At 46.0% G+C, this 17,542-nt stretch overlaps 1 protein-coding gene across 4 annotated transcripts in view; it reads right to left on the reverse strand.

Moving 5' to 3' along the window:
* Nucleotides 1-14,793, reverse strand: part of SCAPER (S-phase cyclin A associated protein in the ER) — a 265,705-nt gene extending 250,912 nt beyond the window's left edge. The window contains exons 1-3 of one of the 4 annotated variants that reach the window (XM_053272259.1): nt 14,664-14,793; nt 14,361-14,499; nt 3,676-3,751 (exon numbers count right to left, since the gene is read on the reverse strand). In XM_053272259.1, coding sequence (XP_053128234.1) covers nt 3,676-3,738 — 63 coding nt within the window. In that variant the 5' untranslated portion in view covers nt 3,739-3,751; nt 14,361-14,499; nt 14,664-14,793. Of the gene's footprint in view, nt 1-3,675; nt 3,752-7,894; nt 7,958-10,801; nt 10,951-14,360; nt 14,508-14,663 lie in introns of those variants that run through there. The other 3 variants (XM_053272258.1, XM_053272260.1, XM_053272257.1) reach the window with 3 other exon arrangements.
* Between the last annotated feature and the right edge of the window lie 2,749 nt (nt 14,794-17,542).

A 17,542-nucleotide genomic window follows, 5' to 3' on the forward strand; every position in this document is an offset into this window, starting at 1 on the left:
ACATTAATAATTTCCTTATGTGCGTGTGTGTCTGTGTGAGAGAGTTATGCAAGTGCACTGTCTTGATACTGCCACCCAAAACAAAACTCGTCCCGCTCACTGATTATAAAAATTAGAGGGAATACTGCCAGGGAAACTGGAACCTTGTGAAGAAGCATGGAAGTCAGTGGTTTCTTGCTGATGCAAATAGGTCCACTTCAGGAAGGTCTAGTACCTTGATCATCTAATGGAACATGTCCGCATGAAGTGACCATTCTGTGGGATCCATCATCTGACGATTTAGCCAATCTGTGTGTACGTTTGCCATACCATTGAGGTGTTCCGCCTATATGGACAGGAGATTATTTTCAGCCCCAACAAAGAAGAGATTGGATTCTGCCATGATTGCTCTTGACCTTGTCCCTCCTTGGTGATTGACCTGGGACTTTGTGGTTATGTTGTCCATACGGACAAGCACATGGGTGCTCATGATCTGTGGTAGGAAGTGAATAAGTGTTAGGCAGATTGAACGGAGCTCCAGCCAGTTGTTATTGTGATGAGGTTCAGGGGGACACAATATGCCCTGTGCATTATGGCTCTGGCAAGCTTTCCAGCCAGAGAGACTTGCATCTGTGGTGATGATTGTCTGTGAGAAGATTGCGAGTGAAAGCTCCTTGTTGAGTGCTGGAGACAGCTGCCATTCGAGTGACCTGAAAAGTTTGTTCGTCAGGAGGAGCTGCACCTGCCTGAGTTCCATGATGGCCTCCTGATATGGTAGGATGTGCCACAGGGGTGTTCTTGAATGCCATCTTGTCCAAGGGACACATTCCATACAAGAGATCATTGAGCCTAAGATCTTTGCATCTTAGCATCATTGATGACTCTCTTAGCTTCGCCAGTAAGATTTCAAGTCAGCTGGTCTGCCCACTGTTGACACAGGAAAGGATGAATTAGTGATCTCAACTTGCCTTTGCATTCAGAAGGTAAACAGAGTGTTGATGAAGGCTCCCAAGTGTTGCAGGGACTGGGAGGGCAACAGATGGTTTTTCTGATCACTGATGATGAATCCGTGGTTCAGGAACATTTGTGTGGCCTGTTAAATGTCCTCGTAGGCCTGTTGATGCATCTGAGATCTGATGAGCAGATCGACCAAATAAGGGTGGATATGAATGGCTTGCAGGTTTGGGGGGACAGGTGTGGGTAAGAAAGTGGTCGGAGGGAGGCGTCTCAAACTCTAATGCGTAGTCATTTTGGATTGTGTCAAACACCCACTGGTCAGTAGTGGAGGCCCACCAGGCTCACAAACGTAGGGCGAGTCTGCCCCCGACCGGAAGCACACTTTTTGTCCTCTGGAATTTTTAAACTGCTCCTCCTCTTCTTTGTGCATGATTGACCCTGAAACTAACTGGGCTACTGGTGCATCACCTGGGGATCGAGAGCAGGTCCACTATATCAGGGAAGAGGTTAAATAATTCTTAGGGAATAATGTGGAAGGTCTGGAAGAGACAGGGGCATTCCATTCCTCCACCATAGTGTTTTTGAACATTGGTGGGAATGGTACCATGGCTGATAGAACCAGCTCCAATGGGAAGACTTGTAGGTTAGGCCAGGAGGAGGAGTGTCTGGAGCGGAGGCATCATTGATGACTCTCTTAGCTTCGCCAGTAAGATTTCAAGTCAGCTGGTGAGAAGAGGTGTAAGGAGTTCAGTACTTATGGTGTGGGGCCCTTCTCAGACAGTTTCTCATCTTCCGGTGAGGAATAGTGGGGGTTCCCAACAGACTGTTCTTTTGTCCCATGTTGCCCTGGCTCATGGCTTGAAGCATCCTCTCTCTGTTGGGGAAATGGCCCCCCTACCCTGTCTGGAATCTGGAGAGGAGGAGTAGGCTCCCAGGTTTTGTCACCCTGTGGAACTAGCCCTAGGGGCTGGAACCGGTTGGGATAAAGTGGGCTGAAGTGGCATAGAAAGCCAGAGTCCCCCCCCCCCCCCCGCAAGGTCTTATTCATCAGAGTGGAGCTCTGTGAAGTTAGTATAGAAGCAGAGGCAGTTTGCATGGGCTGTGTTATCTGGGACTGTGCAAGCATCAGGGACTAGCAAGCTAGAGTCCTGATCTAGCGCAGAAAGAAGCCTGGCATTTTGGGATACAGGGTTGTGCAGTGTCAGGGACTAGCAAACTAGAGCCCTAACGCAGAAGGAAGCCCGGCATTTGGGGAGCGAAAACGGCATAGCTGCAACTACACCCCCATATTGTCCTGGGGCGATATGGGACGTAGGCGTCTGGGCTGCTTCTGTTGGCAGGATAAGCTAGCAGCATTCGCTCAGTGAGGCACACAGCGGAGGAGAGAGGCTGTTCTTTGCAGAGTTGGTTGGTTGGTTTTAAAACAGAGCGTTCCTTGCTTAAGTGTTTGCTTTTCTTTGCAGCCCTTCTATGTTGCTTAGGGCTCAGCAGGGGTTCAATCAGCTTGGGGAGAGAGAGGCATCATTTAGCTCCTGAAAGGGCTTTTTTTTTTTTTAAACACACTTTTTCCTCCTTTGGGTCTAAGTGGGGACCTTTCCAGGGGGAGACCACTAACATCTCTCCCAACTGAGCTGCCTCCATAGGCTTGAAATGGTGGTGGGGAGGGAAAAAGCTAACCGAGGGGGGAAAGGCATAAAAATGCTAACCAAGGCAAAACCAAAAGCAACTGAGCAGTTTTAACAAATGGACCAAATCAGAACATAAAGCAATGATTTTTAGAACAAAATTTTTATTTATTTATTTTTACATTTATACCCCACTCTTCCTCCAAGGAGCCCAGAGCGCTGTACTACACACTTCAGTTTCTCCTCACAACAAGCCTGCGAAGTAGGTTAGGCTGAGAGAGAAGTGACTGGCCCAGAGTCACCCAGCTAGTATTATGGCTGAATGGGGATTTGAACTTGGGTCTCCCCAGTCCTAGTCCAGCACACTAACCACTACACCATGCTGGCTCCCCACCCTGGCACATGAGAAGAAGTAAAGCAGGTAAGGGGTGGGAGGGGCAGGAGGAACAAACTAGCCTGATTTTTTTTTAGAAGTTGAGTAGGAGCTCTTCAAAATCACGGTCTTTCGAGCCAAACAGGACATGAACTGGGTTTTCATGGCGCCACCTACTGCCTAACAGGAAGCTAGCTTGAATTAAAAAGTGTGACCCTATCCTGTCTCGTGTCATGTGATGACTGATAAACCCTTGGACCTGATCCAGCAGGGCTGTACTTGTGAGAGACTCCTGCCTGGAACCTTGGAGACAGTCAGTATAAACTATACTGATCTAAATGGACCAAGAGTCTGACTCAATAGAAGGCAGCTTCTTAAGTTCCTAAGTTATTAAAGGTAAAGTGTGCTGTCGAGTCAGTGTCAACTCCTGGTGACCAAAGAGCCCTGTGGTTGTCTTTGGTAGAATACAGGAAGGGTTTACCATTGCCTCCTCCCTCACAGTATGAGATAATGCCTTCCAGTATCTTCCTATATTGCTGCTGCCTAATATAAGTGTTTCCCATACTCTGGAAACATACCAGCGGGGATTCGAACCGGCAACCTCTGGCTTGCTAGGCAAGTCATTTCTCCGCTGCGCCATTAGGTAGCTGTTCCTAAGTTATTACCAAGCAGGATTTCAACTAGACACACACAGCAAAAACTAAGATCCTCAAACATTGTCAAAGTAGATATTTGACTTACCATAATGTTATAACTATCCTCTGCATCAACAGATTCACTTATTACATTTTTGGCTGTCCCCATGAAGTTGTCATAGCTGTGTAAGAGAAAGAAAAATATTTTAGCCACAAGCATCAGGAATTTCTTTGAATACAGAAAAACAGATGACATTTTCATCTTGCACAGAGCTCAGTTATACTGCTAATGGAGCAGGCTTTGTTAGTCCAGCAAATAATTCCTTAAGGAAAAGCATTCTCATTTGCTGGGCCAGCACAAAGTTGGAAACTACAGGAAAATGCAGGCAGGGCCAGGACATTACACTGGTGTGGTAGACACAAATGTGTATGGATGCAATGTCTAGTTAGTAATGACCAGGTTGATCATCTACTAAAAAACCTACACATTTCTGGTAACACACTTTAGGAAACTACTAGATACAAACAGTAGATTAGCATGAATAGTATCTTGTTTCACTTTTCCCATAAAAACACAAATGGAAATTTTCTCGGTTTATGCGACTACCGTCTTCAATCCAAATGTCATTTATTAAGAGTAAATAGATGGTGGAAAAGGAAAACAGGAGGCTTCACTTCTGGTTTGCTTCTTCTTTTAAGACCCATCTATCATTTTGCTGGCTTTTAGTTGCTTCCAGAATCTCATGGCTTTTCAAATAATTCCCTTTCCTTGTTGAGTGAAATTTTATCTTTTTGGAACAAAAAAAGATGCAGACGCCTTTTTTTTAAATGGAACTGGCTGACAATTTATGACTATCCACTGCATATGAGAGATAACAAAACCCTTTTGGCTATAGGAAAAGAACACTGAGGTGGCATCGAATGCAACAGTTACTAGGCAAATAGATCAGCTCCTTTTCCATTTACTTTTTATGACACAGTTTTTATTCTCTCTACCTCCATGGGATGAGAGAGAGAGAGAGAGAAATCCTCACTCTAGTACAATCTGAATCCACTACTGCACATTCTTACATCACTAGACTTGTAGTGCTTATTGTCAATTTCAAAGAAAAAAGGAAACAGATGCATTGTCAAACCTGAGTTTTATTTTTGACCATTTATATTTTCAAAGCATAACCATATGGGTCAATATGGGTCATCAATATGGGTCAGAAATGCTGTTTACAGTAGGGTTTTGTTTTTGTGTTTTTTAAAACCCCACTGTGACTGTATCAAGTATTGAGTTTGTCCACGGTAAATAAATAATAATAAGCAGCATTGGTTTTGTCTGAAATAAAAGCCTACATAGAAGGCACTTTGATGCTGTGCTTTGATTCCCAATCCAGGAGTCGACACCGACTCGATGGCACACTTTACTTTTACTCTCCCTTCCACAATCTAAAAAAACCCAGCCTGTGCCAACAGAGGTGAACAGGGGTTCCATTCTCCACTACAACCGCAAATAACAGAACCGCAGATAATGGGGCATTAAATTTTATTTATTTATTTATTTATTTATTACATTTATATCCCGCTCTTCCCCCAAGGAGCCCAGAGCGGTGTACTACATACTTGAGTTTCTTCTCACAACAGCCCTGTGAAGTAGGTTAGGCTGAGAGAGAAGTGACTGTCCCAGAGTCACCCAGCCAGTATCATGGCTGAATGGGGATTTGAACTCATGTCTCCCCAGTCCTAGTCCAGCACTCTAACCACTACACAGTTCCTGGAGGCTGGAAAATGGGCCAGCCTGGAAAAATTTAGGGGGAAGTGCTCTACAGTGCTCCAGCTGTCCAGGAATGCCTCCCCCAAGCCCCACATGCCCAATTTTTCCATGAAAAATAATGGGGCGGGATGCTTTTTAAAAAAATGAATGAGCCACAAAATGGCTTCTCTTCCCAAAATGATGGCTGGAAATGATCTCCGAGGTCCGTAGGTTTTAACCCTTTTGTATTCGCAGATAACAAGGTCAGGTGTCAATTAGGCACCTGCAGATATGCAGAACCCTGAACAGCAAGGTCCACCCATACACATACAATCAAATGACAATTCTGGGCCATTTATTTTATTCTTTGCACTACAACACTATATCTTAGTTCTACTGGAGGGGCAAAGCCCTCGGTGAATTTCATCCTTAAAACTCACCCTCTCTTGATGGGAAGGTACAAATTGGTATAATCTGGATTGGCTCAATTATACTTTTTAGCCATGATATACTACTTATATACTAAATTTTGCGTTAACTTGGTTTTACCTCCACTTTTCTGGAGTACACATACACACCACCTGTTGAACTGACCATGTGCAACAGACACCCCCCCTCCCCCCACCAAAATAAAGGCCTTTGCTTATGAAAGCCCATGCCACAAAGCAGGAATCAACCATGAAGCTCAATGGAGAGAGGGTAGCAGAGGAAGGGGATGTGGGAAGAATTTGTCACACACATATAGTGTCCCCTGCACAGCTTCCTCTTTATTAATCCTCCTCTTCTGATGGCAGGTGATGAGCCTCCAAGATGGCACCAAAGTCATAAAGCGCCATCCTGAAGAGTCAGTTGCTCCAAGATGCTAGGACTATCTTAGAGGCTCTTTCCCAAACAGAACAGTTTCCAAGATGGCATAAGGTTCCTAGAACAGTTGGATGCCACTGTCCAGGAGATCTCTTAGATCTCTAGGAAGATCTAAGAGTGTCCTCGGGTTCCCAACCTTGGCCCACCCACCGATGTTGTTGAACTACAACTCCCATCATCCACAGCCACAATGACTTTTGCCCAATGAGCCATAGAAGACAAGAGTCACAGTACAACATCCTCTGGGGACACATTAGGAAGGCGGACTGAAAAAAAACCCCTGCTAATATCATCACGCCCTCATACAAATCTATGGAGCGGCCACATTTCCAGTACTGTGTTCAGTTCTGGTCACTGTTTCTTGAGGAGGACATTGTAGAACTGGGAGAGGTGCAGAAGAGGGCAACCAAGATGATCAGGGGCCTGAAACACCTTCCTTTGTTATTGTTTAATTTATTTATTACATTTTATGAGGCAAGATTATATCATTTTTAATGTGGCAAGGTTACATTTGGGGCTTTTTAGTTTGGGGGGGGAAAGATGACTAAGGGAAGACATGATAGACACCTATAAAATTACGCATAGTGTGAGGAAAGTGGAGTGACAGAAAGTTTTCTCCCTCTCTCACAGCACTAGAACCAGGATCAGCCCATGAAACTGACTGGCAGGAAATTTAGGACTGACAAAAGGAAGCACTTTTTCACAGAGCACATAATTAACCTAGGGAATTCTCTGCCACAGGATGGAGTGGTGGCTACCAGCTTGGATGGCTTTAAAGAGGGTTTAGACAAAATCATGGAAGACAAGTCTCTCAATGGCTAGTGGTCTTGAGGGCTATAGGCTATCTCCAAGCTCAGAGGCAGTCTGCCTCTGAACAGCAGTTGCAGGGGAGCAACAGCAGGAGAGAGGAGTGAGGACAAGCCCTCACCTCTTGCCTCTGGACCTCGTGGAGGCATCTGGTGAGGAGAGCTGGTCTTGTGGTACCAAGCATGACTTAGCTACCACAGCAGGTTAGCTGTGGTAGCAGACCCTTAGCTAAGCAGGGTCTGCCCTGGTTGCATATGGAGACTAGAAGTGTGAGCACTGTAAGATATTCCCCCTTAGAGGGTGGAGCCGCTCTGGGAAGAGCATCTGGGTTGCAAGTTCCCTCCCTGGCAGCATCTCCAAGATTGGGCTGGGAGAAATTCCTGCCTGCAACCTTGGAGAAGCCACTGCTAGTCTGTGAAGGCGATACTGAGCTAGATGGACCAATGGTCTGACTCAGTATATGGCAGCTTCCTGTGTTCCTATGCACTGTGGGAAACAGGATGCTGGATTAGATGGGCTTTGGGCATGATCCAGCAAGGCTGTTTGTATGTTTATGACCCAAGGATGGGAAATTCTACTCTAGGCTGACCTACCCAGCCAACAGAGGAGGAGAAAGAACAAGACAACAGCCATAGAGGCGCATCATGCGGTGGGGTGCAGATGGTGACGGTTCTGCAGGAGCTGGTGCCTGCAGCCGATACCAAGAACATGCAGGGAAGAAAGACAGAGGCTATAACGGAGTGGGTGGAAGCAGAGGCTGACCAGGCTAAGAGGGCAGGTGCCATGCAGGGACCTTTACCTCAGGCAGGAAAACAGTTAAGCCTGCCCCTTTCATGCCACAATGGACTAGACAGACTTTAAAGGTGCCACAGGACTCTGTCATGAGGAGAAAGAGGAAAGATATTGTTCATACCATGAAAGGCAAAGTTATGTCCGTTACTGGACTAAGTTTTAGTCCTGATTAACTGTGCAGTCACTTTTGGGAAAAGAAAACAACAGTTACAGAAAGAAAACATTTAGCCATACACTCCAATACATCAAGGAAGTATAACTTGCACACCAAGAGATTGCAAAGCAAAGTCTCACAAGACCTAGTATACTTCTTGAGAAAGGTGAACTGTGCAGAACAGATCCCCAACAATGCAGCCATCCAAGTTTCAATTGTCCCCCAAAGACCACCATGACTCCCTCCAACAGTTGCTAATCTTGGAAACGTCGGAGGCCTCTGCAACTGAAATCACATGTGCATTTTCAAGCACTGGAATGAGAATTTAGGAATCTTCTTCTACTTCAGCTAATGTACCAAATCATCAGTCACAAATTATGCTTTTGCCACTTTAGATGTCACCACTATCCTCCACTGCCCAAATAATGTGGGAAGGGATACTCACATACCTTCATACCCCACATGCATACTGCCCTGAGACTAAAATGGCATGCAAACCATCACTGCATGGTTGACAACTGTATAGATAAAGGTAAAGTGTGCCATCAAGTCAAGCTCGACTCCTGGCGACCACAGAGCCCTGTGGTTGTCTTTGGTAGAATACAGGAGGGGTTGACCATTGCCTCCTCCCGCGCAGTGTAAGATGATGCCTTTCAGCATCTTCCTATATCACTGCTGCCTGATATAGTACCAGCGGGGATTCGAACCGGCAACCTTCTGCTTGTTAGTCAAGCATTTCCCCACTGCTCCACTTAAGGTGACTAATACTGTATAGAGAGCCCATCTGTTATACTTGCCTGCCCCCCACTTCTTCACAGTTCCCTTTCTCTAGTCTCTGTGAAACTGACAAAGTCGAAGGAAATTAAAAGTATACATGCATGCTTAAGGGCTACCTGCTCCCCTAAGAAGCTATCCGGCCCTTGAGACTGGAAACAGAATCTCTGAGGCTTTTTGCTCTCTGATCTATCTCGGTCTGAGGTGAGCTAGGCTTTTAATATCACACTGTGATTATGAACCTTTGCTGTGGTTCTATATTATTAGCTGTTTCGGCTCTTCCGGGTTTTGTTATATATTAAACTGTTTTTAGTATATTATTACTGCTTGATCGTTCTTTATTATTCTTTGATTGCAGCTTTGGGATGTTTGTTTGTTTTTACTAAAAGGTAAATACAAGAAATAATTTAATGCTGAAAAAGAAAACACACATTGAAATTAACAAGGCTGATCAGTTTCACCAGATACCCAGAGAGTGGGGTGGTGAAGGAAACAACTCTTCTGTAAATGGGAAAAAAACCAAAGGCATTGGGTAGAAGAGACACACCATACCCATTTAGAGTCCCCAAAGACACTTCCAGACTGGTTAAAATGTGGAGAGAGAGAGAGAGAGAGAGAAATAAATCCCAAATGTATGCAACCCTTTGGAAATAATGGACAGGTATGAGGCAAAATGTGTGCTTCTGACAGAACATATCTGTTCGAAAGCGACATTCAAAAGCAACATTCAAAACAGGAATGCAATTGTAAATGCAGTTTCCTGAATGGCTGATTAAAAACAAATCCAAGCAAATTTAAGACTAACACATTTGTTCTGGCATAAACTTTTGTTGGACAGAGTATGGTGAAGTGGGCCATAGTCCATAAAAACATACACCACGATCAATCTGTTAGTCTTGATGGTACCTTGAGACCCTCAGGAGTTTTTGCTGCAAGAAGCTAACATAGCTAGCTCTTGGGAATAAGTCTCATATGACTCATCTCCTGATGGTGCTCCCAACAGGTATCCAAAAGGCCTGCAGCTCTGTAACATAACAGAGGCTTGCTGAATACCTGTTGGAAGCTGAGGCATCCTTGAACAGAACAAGTGTCCTGTGGCACCTTATAGATGAACACAGGTATAGCCAAAGAAGCCTCTGTGGACCACAGCTCTCTTCATCATGCAGATAAAGTCGCTGAAGCCTTTAAGATGGTCACATTTCTTTTTATTTCAAGATCTATTACAAAACATATTTATCTCAGGCCACTCAAGCCAGCAAGCAACCACAGAATGAAGACACACAACATCAAAAACATTATAACCATTTTAAAAAGATCTTAAAACTTGCTTGTTTAGAGAGGCTTTTTTTAAATGTGTTTTACAACAGCTTGAAATTGACAGTTTGAAATTGAGTTTATTTTAATTGGGTTTATTCTACATTAGGTTTTAAACTGTATACTGCTTTTAGTGTTTTACTGTCACGAGCCATTTAAGAAGGGTGGGATATCAATGTTTTAACAATACTAACAGGGATTCCCAGATGCTGTTGACTACAACTCCCATAATCCCCAGCCAAAGGTCAATGCAGCTGAGGGATACTGGAAACTGTAGTGAACAAAATCTGGGGGTCCCTGTTAGAGGGAACTGTGAATACTGATAATAGATATCCAGAATGTAGACACTTCGAGGTGTCACCCTAGGACCCAGGCTTGGCTCGCTCTTGCAGCAGCGGGCCGACACGGCTCTTCGACCTGCGCGGGAGGGGGGACATTCACACGTGCAGCCCGAACGCGCTTCGAGGCACACGTGTGAACCCGCCCTCGGGCGCAGGTAGCGGGGCGCGGCTCGGGGTCTTCTTCGCCCTCCTCTCCACACCGCGTCATCACGCCTGCCGCCAAGGAGGGCACGTCACTCTCCGCCCGGGGCAGCCGCGGGGGCAGGCCCTTTAGCCCGGCCCTCCGAGGGCTGCCCTGTAGAGAGAGGGGGGGAAGGCGAGCAGGCGGGGAGTCGGGCACCGGCCGGCCGGCCCGCCGCGGCCATCTTGCTCCCCGGGCCCCCTCCGGCTCGCCCCTCCGCTCCCCTCGACCCCGCGAGGCGCTCCAGGGGCCACCGACACTTACGCTCGCCTCCTCGCAGCGCTGCTCCGCCGGCGTGCGTCCCGCCGCTGTGACGTCATCCCACCCGGCCGGTAGCCGGTGCGGCGGCTAAAATCGCTCTTGGAGCCAGTTTCCGGGCTCAGTGCCACTGAGCATGCGCGCCCCTTTTTGCGCCTGCCCAGGAGCGGCCCTTGAAGCCGCCGGCCGCTCCGCTTGCCCTCGCTAGGGAAGCCGAGGATTCTAAGGGAGGGCTACGGAGCGTGCGCACTGGGTCTATCCACACTCCAGCATGCTCCGGGGAGGCGTTCCGAGCCGCCTGCCCTGAGCGGCGGCTGTGTGCTGTCAATTTCCCTTTCGTGGAAATTGACAGCACACAGACGTTCAAAAGGTGAACAGGAGGAGTCTTGGGAGAAACAACCCTGGAAATTTAGTCTCATAATCATATTTTAATACATAATTTTTAATACTTTTAAGGCTGGGTTTTAACTTCTTTTAATGTTAATGATTTTAAGGTTTGGATGAGTTTAATTGTTTGATTGATTTTAAGGTTTAAATGATTTTAATTGTAAGTTGCCCAGAGACACAAGTTTCGGGCGGTATAGAGACATGCTAAATAAATAAATAAATAAATAAATATTTTATTATCAATGCGGTGAAAGGGACCAGGCATGTAATAGCAGTCATCATCACCAGGCTGACAATCCAAACAGTTTTTGAAAAAGAAACATCACATCCGTAGAGGTACCCCTATCAATCTGGAGCAGCAAAACCAACAGAGAGTCTGGTGGTAGCTTAAAGGCTAACAAATGTATTGCAGCACAGACTTTAGAGCCATGACCTTTAATTTTTAGCACGTGACACCATAGTCAAAGGCTAGGAAATGCAGGTTTTATTACAAGCTTGTCTGAAAGTCTACAAGATAAGCATGTTGATAATTCAGAATAGCATTAACTGATGATAACAACATCCTAGCAAGGCTGAGTTAATGAACTCTGTATTGTAATAGAAATGATTGGTCTGTATTAGAATTGCCATGCCCCCCTGGAATTCTTTCTGGGTTTCACCCAGATTTCAGGCATCTCACCCAGATTGCTTAGCCCACCCAGATTCGCCCAAATTTCAGCTTTCATTTAAAAAAGGAGAAGCTACGGTCTCACCCTTGTAGAAGTGAAGTTATGGAGCAAAACATGCAGTCACTATTCTGCTCAACCTCTGGACTTAGATTAAGAGAGGAAGAGCACAGGAGGCTCGCTGGGAGGGTTTTACATTTACAAGTACAGTAAGTAATCCCCTGAGGAATGTTGCCTTGTTTGTTTTCAGCAGGGGATCTATTTCTGGCAGTTGAGAGGATAGCTTGCTTCTGATGTGAATCACTACCTGCCCACCAGGCTGTGTATTGTCATATTTAAGGACTTTCTTGGCTTTACATTCAATGCTTGCCTACTTAGAAGTAAGCACCATTGGTTTCAATCAGATCTTCTCTCAAATAAGTATGTACAGAATTGCAGAAAAGCACAAAGCTGTGCTTTTTTTGTTATTTTGTTGTTGTTCTATTGCTGCTATCAAGGAAAATGGTCAGGCAAAGCTCTCTTCCCCAACTATTGTTGGTAGATATCCAGAGCAAATACAAATCAACTGAAAAGTGCAGCTGCTAATCTGCATATGCAAACATTTTCAAGCCAATTTCCATAATATGCAAATTATGGAATAATATCCAGATTTGGGAAGTCAGAATATGGCAATCCTAGTCTTTATTGGATTCAGAAACAGAATATTATTATTTAATAACAAAATTATACACAGAGGAGGAAAGAAGGAGTGGAATGAATCCCCAGCGTGGGATTCATTGTTGCAAGACTGGCCACTCCACCATCAAATGAGGCAGAATCAACATTTGGATTGTAAAATCCCCGCTTAGGAAAACCTAGCAGAAGATGTCACTTTTAACACATTTAACACATTAACACATTTGTTAATCTTTAAGGTGCCACAAGATTCCTTGTTTGTGCTGCTACCACGGACTACCACTCTAGAATTGTTTACAAGGGGAAATGATTTAGGATCCCCCATTATAGGATTAGGAACCAGGAAGAGGATTTGTCATAGAACTCCATTAAAAATTGTCCGGCATGGGAGCATTACTCATCATTCTGTTTTATATACTGGCAAGTCCCTTAGCATATCCGGTATACTAAACAAATGTCATTTAGTAAGAAACACATTGTGCTGATCAGTGCAGGCCAGGCTTTTCACGGTCAGTTTCCTGCTGAGCAAAATCCTGCTGATTTAATTTCTAAGCACTGATGCCATTGGATGGGGGAGAAATAAAAGCAGAAGTCAGCACAGACATTGCAGCCCCCAAAGTAAATAGCCTTGCCATGGAATTTAGGGTAGCCCCCAGATTTTGGCTCCTCCACCCGGCTGCTAAATAGGGATGTGCGGACCGGTCCGGGGGTTCGGGATTGAACCGAACCACCACCACCACCCCGGTTCCATTGGACCGGAACCGGACCGCCGGGTCCGGACCGGTCCGCGAATTTATTTATTTTTAAATTTAAGTGAATGTAAACTACCTTTAGCCCATTTGGGAGGCTTGCTGAGGCCGCGTGGGTTCCCTCTCCCCCCACCGGGCATCCTTATCACTGCCGCGGCCCGGGAATTCATCATTTTCGGCCCTTCGTATGAGCGCACGGCCGCCATTTTGGCGGCCGCCACACATGCTCCAGAAAGGGCCAAAAATGATGAATTCCTGGGCCGCAGAGGTGATAAGGATGCCCGGCGGGGGGAGAGGGAACCCGCGCTGACTCCCCACGCGTCCTCAGCAAGCCTCCGAAGGGGCTAAAGGTAGTTCACATTCACTTAAATTCTTTTTTAAAAAAAAATCGTGCACTGGTCCGGAACCGTAACAGGGGTGGGGTTCGATGGGGGGCTGGACCGAACTGGGCCAGCCGGTTCCATGCACACCCCTACTGCTAAATTCCACCCAGATTTATGCGGATTTCAAATGTGTGGTCCGGATTGCCCGGATTTTACTCTGGATACGATCACATGGGAAATCAGAGAAGGAGAGGAAAGTCTACAAATCGGCAAACAAATAAATAAAATGCAAATTAGTTGCTGCATGCATAATATGCAAATTAGGCCACCTGGATTTGGGAAGCTTGAATATGGCAACCCTAAAAGTAAAAGAATTTCTTCAGGACCAATCAACTGCTCCCTGAGACCATCTCACATTTGCAGCCCCTGCTCCTCCTCTAATGCTATGTAACTGTATTTTAATATTAATTGCTAGTTGCTTCAGGCATTCTCCGCATGGAAGAGCAGGATCAAAAAGCGTCTACTAATAATAGTAATAAATGGTGCCTGCTGTCCTGCACACCATAACAAAGAAAACGTTTTCCCTTCCAAATTAGTGTTTTAGTAATCTGCAAATTTATGTAGATTTAATCTGTTAAACCATTACAACTCAATGGATCAATCGATTAGGACTTCTTTGATGGGGTGGCAGCCCTAATCAAAACGAAATGGTACATTTCCCATTAAGCGAACCAAAGATCACACTGTATCCAAACCCTTTACTCACATTTTACTTCTCAATGTAAAATGGTGGAAACAAATGCGATCTCTCTGTTTTGTTATTTGCAGACATCTTCCCTGACCAGGAAGTCCTTTTGCCTCCGTTGTTTTCTGCCACCACCAGCTTCCTCAGGTATCAGGGCTCACTTCAAACCAGAACCAGAAAGGAGAAATATAAACTCTGGAAAGTGCCTGAAATAAAATGTAAGGACACAGCAAATCTGCAAGATTCCCCTGCAAATTACTGATCAATCCCAACACTGATTAATCCTAACTTGTTAAAAAGTCACAAAACAGATGTTGAGAGTACCTGCTAGGAATGGCTGTGGAGGCTGAAGAGAGTGTTTTGTTGCTAAGCAGCTGGGGTTACGTTTTGAGCAAACACAGACACCTTGGAAAGCTCTGAAGCAGTCAAATTTTCCCACCCTTCCCAAACATCATGCTTAGGTTGGGTTTTCATGGTTGTTAATCCTCCTGTTATTTGACAGGTCTTAATTTCCTGCTTGTCACTCAGCATATTTAGAGTCTTACAGTATTTAATACAGTACTGTTTTTCTTAAACTGCATGCTGTGATAAATTATTTATTTATTTATTCGATTTCTATACCGCCCTTCCAAAACTGGCTCAGGGCGGTTCACACAGAGAAATAACAAATATAAATAAGATAAACAAAATGGATCCCTGTCCCCAAAGGGCTCATAATCTAAAAAGAAACACAAGATAGACACCAGCAACAGTCACGGGAGGTCCTGTGCTGGGGGTGGGTAGGGCCAGTTACTCTCCCCCTGCTAAATAAAGAGAATCACCAGGTTTAAAAGGTGCCTCTTTGACCAGTGAGCAGGGTATCATAATGTCATTGATACTACCTTTTACAAGTCATAAATATCTCAAGTCACAAACAGTTTGTGGGCCTGATCCTATGCAGAGTATGGCATGTGTAAACCCACTGAAATCAATGAGTTGCTCACCACCTTCTACACAGGACTGTGTTTTCAGTCATCAGTGATATTTATCCAGTTGGACATATCAAGCTTATATGAAATCGGACAGACCATTGGTCCTTCTAGTCTAGTACAAACTATACTGTACTGAGTAACTCTCTGTCAGATTGTGAAAGGTCTTTTTAGTTGCCACCCTTGCTACCTGAGACCCTTTTAATACATCTGGCCCTCTCCACCCCCAGCACAGTACCTCCAGTGACTGTTGCTGGTGTACGCAGTACAGTTAGTCGTACAGTTAGTGTACTCAGATTCCTAGATCGCTGCTGCCCGATATGGGTGTTTCCCAATGGGGATTCAAACCGGCAACCTCTGGCTTGCTGGTCAAGTCATTTCCTTGCTGTGCTGTTACGTGTGTACAATATGCGTACAGTTCGTGTACTCAGATTGCTGATCTGTCCAGTTATTCACATGTTATGTCCAACCTGCATCCAGCAGTGCACACAGTGGACTGCTTTGGGTAATATACCATCTCTGCCTATTTGACTAGGAAGGGGACCCACTGAGAGCCCTCTCAGAATGTCCCTTTATCACATGGGGGGACTTCAAGGTATGTTACATACATCTGTGTAAGCTGCCTTGTACAGAGTCAGACCCTTGGTCCATCTCGCTCAGTATTGTCCACACTGACTGGCAGCAGCTTTCCAAGGTTTCAGACAGGAATCTCTCCCAGCCCTACGTGGAGCATGCAGATGCTCTTCCACTGAGCTATGGCCCTGTCCCCTAAAATGAACACCTTACTGTGCTCATTTGCCATCTCCCATGCAATGCAAACCAAGGCAGACTCTGCTTTGGGGTCTGCTCAACGGGGACTTGATGATTACCACAAGACCAACTCTCCTCCTTGTGTGGGTGGGACTGTCAGAATTGGTCCAATCTGTACCCTACCCTCGAAGGATCCTGTACCCCGATTCACTTTTTTTAAAAGAACACACGTAAAGGTGTTCACACAAACATGTGTCCATGTATACACACACACACACACACACACACACACTAATGTGTGAATAGCCATAGCGTGGTTTCGAAGGGGGCGTGGGAACATAAACCTTTTTAATGCCCCGTGTGGGTGTGGTTCCCAACCTGTGGTACTCTGGATGTTGCTGAACGACAACTCCCATCACCCCCAGCTACAATGTATGGAGATGAGAGATGTTCATCAACATCTCAAGGGAGGAGAGCTGGTCTTGTGCTAGCAAGCATGAATTGTCCCCTTTGCTAAGCAGGGTCTGCCCTGCTTTCCATTTCAATGGGAGACGTGTGAAAACCGTAAGATACTCCTGTCAGGGGATGCTTGCTTGCATGCAGAAGGTCTCAAGTTCCATCCTGGGCTGGCATTTTATTTATTTTTATATTTTCTATCCCGCTCTTCCTCCAAGGAGCCCAGAGCGGTGGACTACATACTTGAGCTTCTCTTTCACAACAACCCTGTGAAGTAGGTTAGGCTGAGAGAGAAGTGACTGGCCCAGAGTCACCCAGCTAGTATCATGGCTGAATGGGGATTTGAACTCGGGTCTCCCCAGTCCTAGTCCAACACTCTAGCCACTACACCACGCTGGCTCCTCCAAGAGAGGGCCGAGAGAGACTCCTGCCTGCAACCTTGGAGAAGCCGCTGCCAGTCTGTGAAGGCAATACTGAGCCTGACTCGGTATATGGCAGCTTTGTATGTTCCTAATATCCGGAGGCTGGGAACCCTGTAGCACAGGGGGATAGGCAACTCCCTTGGTTCTCTAGCTGCTGCTGAACTACAACTCCCATCATCCGCAGCCACAACACATTGTGGCTGGGGATGATGGGAGCTGTAGTTCAGCAACAGCCAGAGCACCACATGTGGGAACTGTGCGGCACAGGGGTAGGCAACTCCCTTGGTCCTCCAGCTATTGCTGGATTACAGCTCCCATCATCCCCATCTGTGGCTGGGGATGATGGGAGCTGTAGTTCAGCAACAGCCAGAGCACCGCAGGTGGGGAACCCTGCAGCACAAGGGGTAGGCAACTCCCTTCGTCCTCCAGCTGTTGATGGACAACTCCCATCATCCCCATCTGTGGCTGGGGGTGCTGGGAGCTGTAGTTCAGCAGCAGCCAGAGCACCACAGTCAGAGACTGGGCCCCCCCAGGCCTGCTCAACTTAGGCCCCCCCCAGCTGTTTCTGGACTGCAACTCCCATAATCCCCAGCCACCGTGGCCAGCA

This window comes from Hemicordylus capensis, chromosome 10, assembly GCF_027244095.1.
Source record: "Hemicordylus capensis ecotype Gifberg chromosome 10, rHemCap1.1.pri, whole genome shotgun sequence".
Classification (NCBI taxonomy): domain Eukaryota; kingdom Metazoa; phylum Chordata; class Lepidosauria; order Squamata; family Cordylidae; genus Hemicordylus; species Hemicordylus capensis.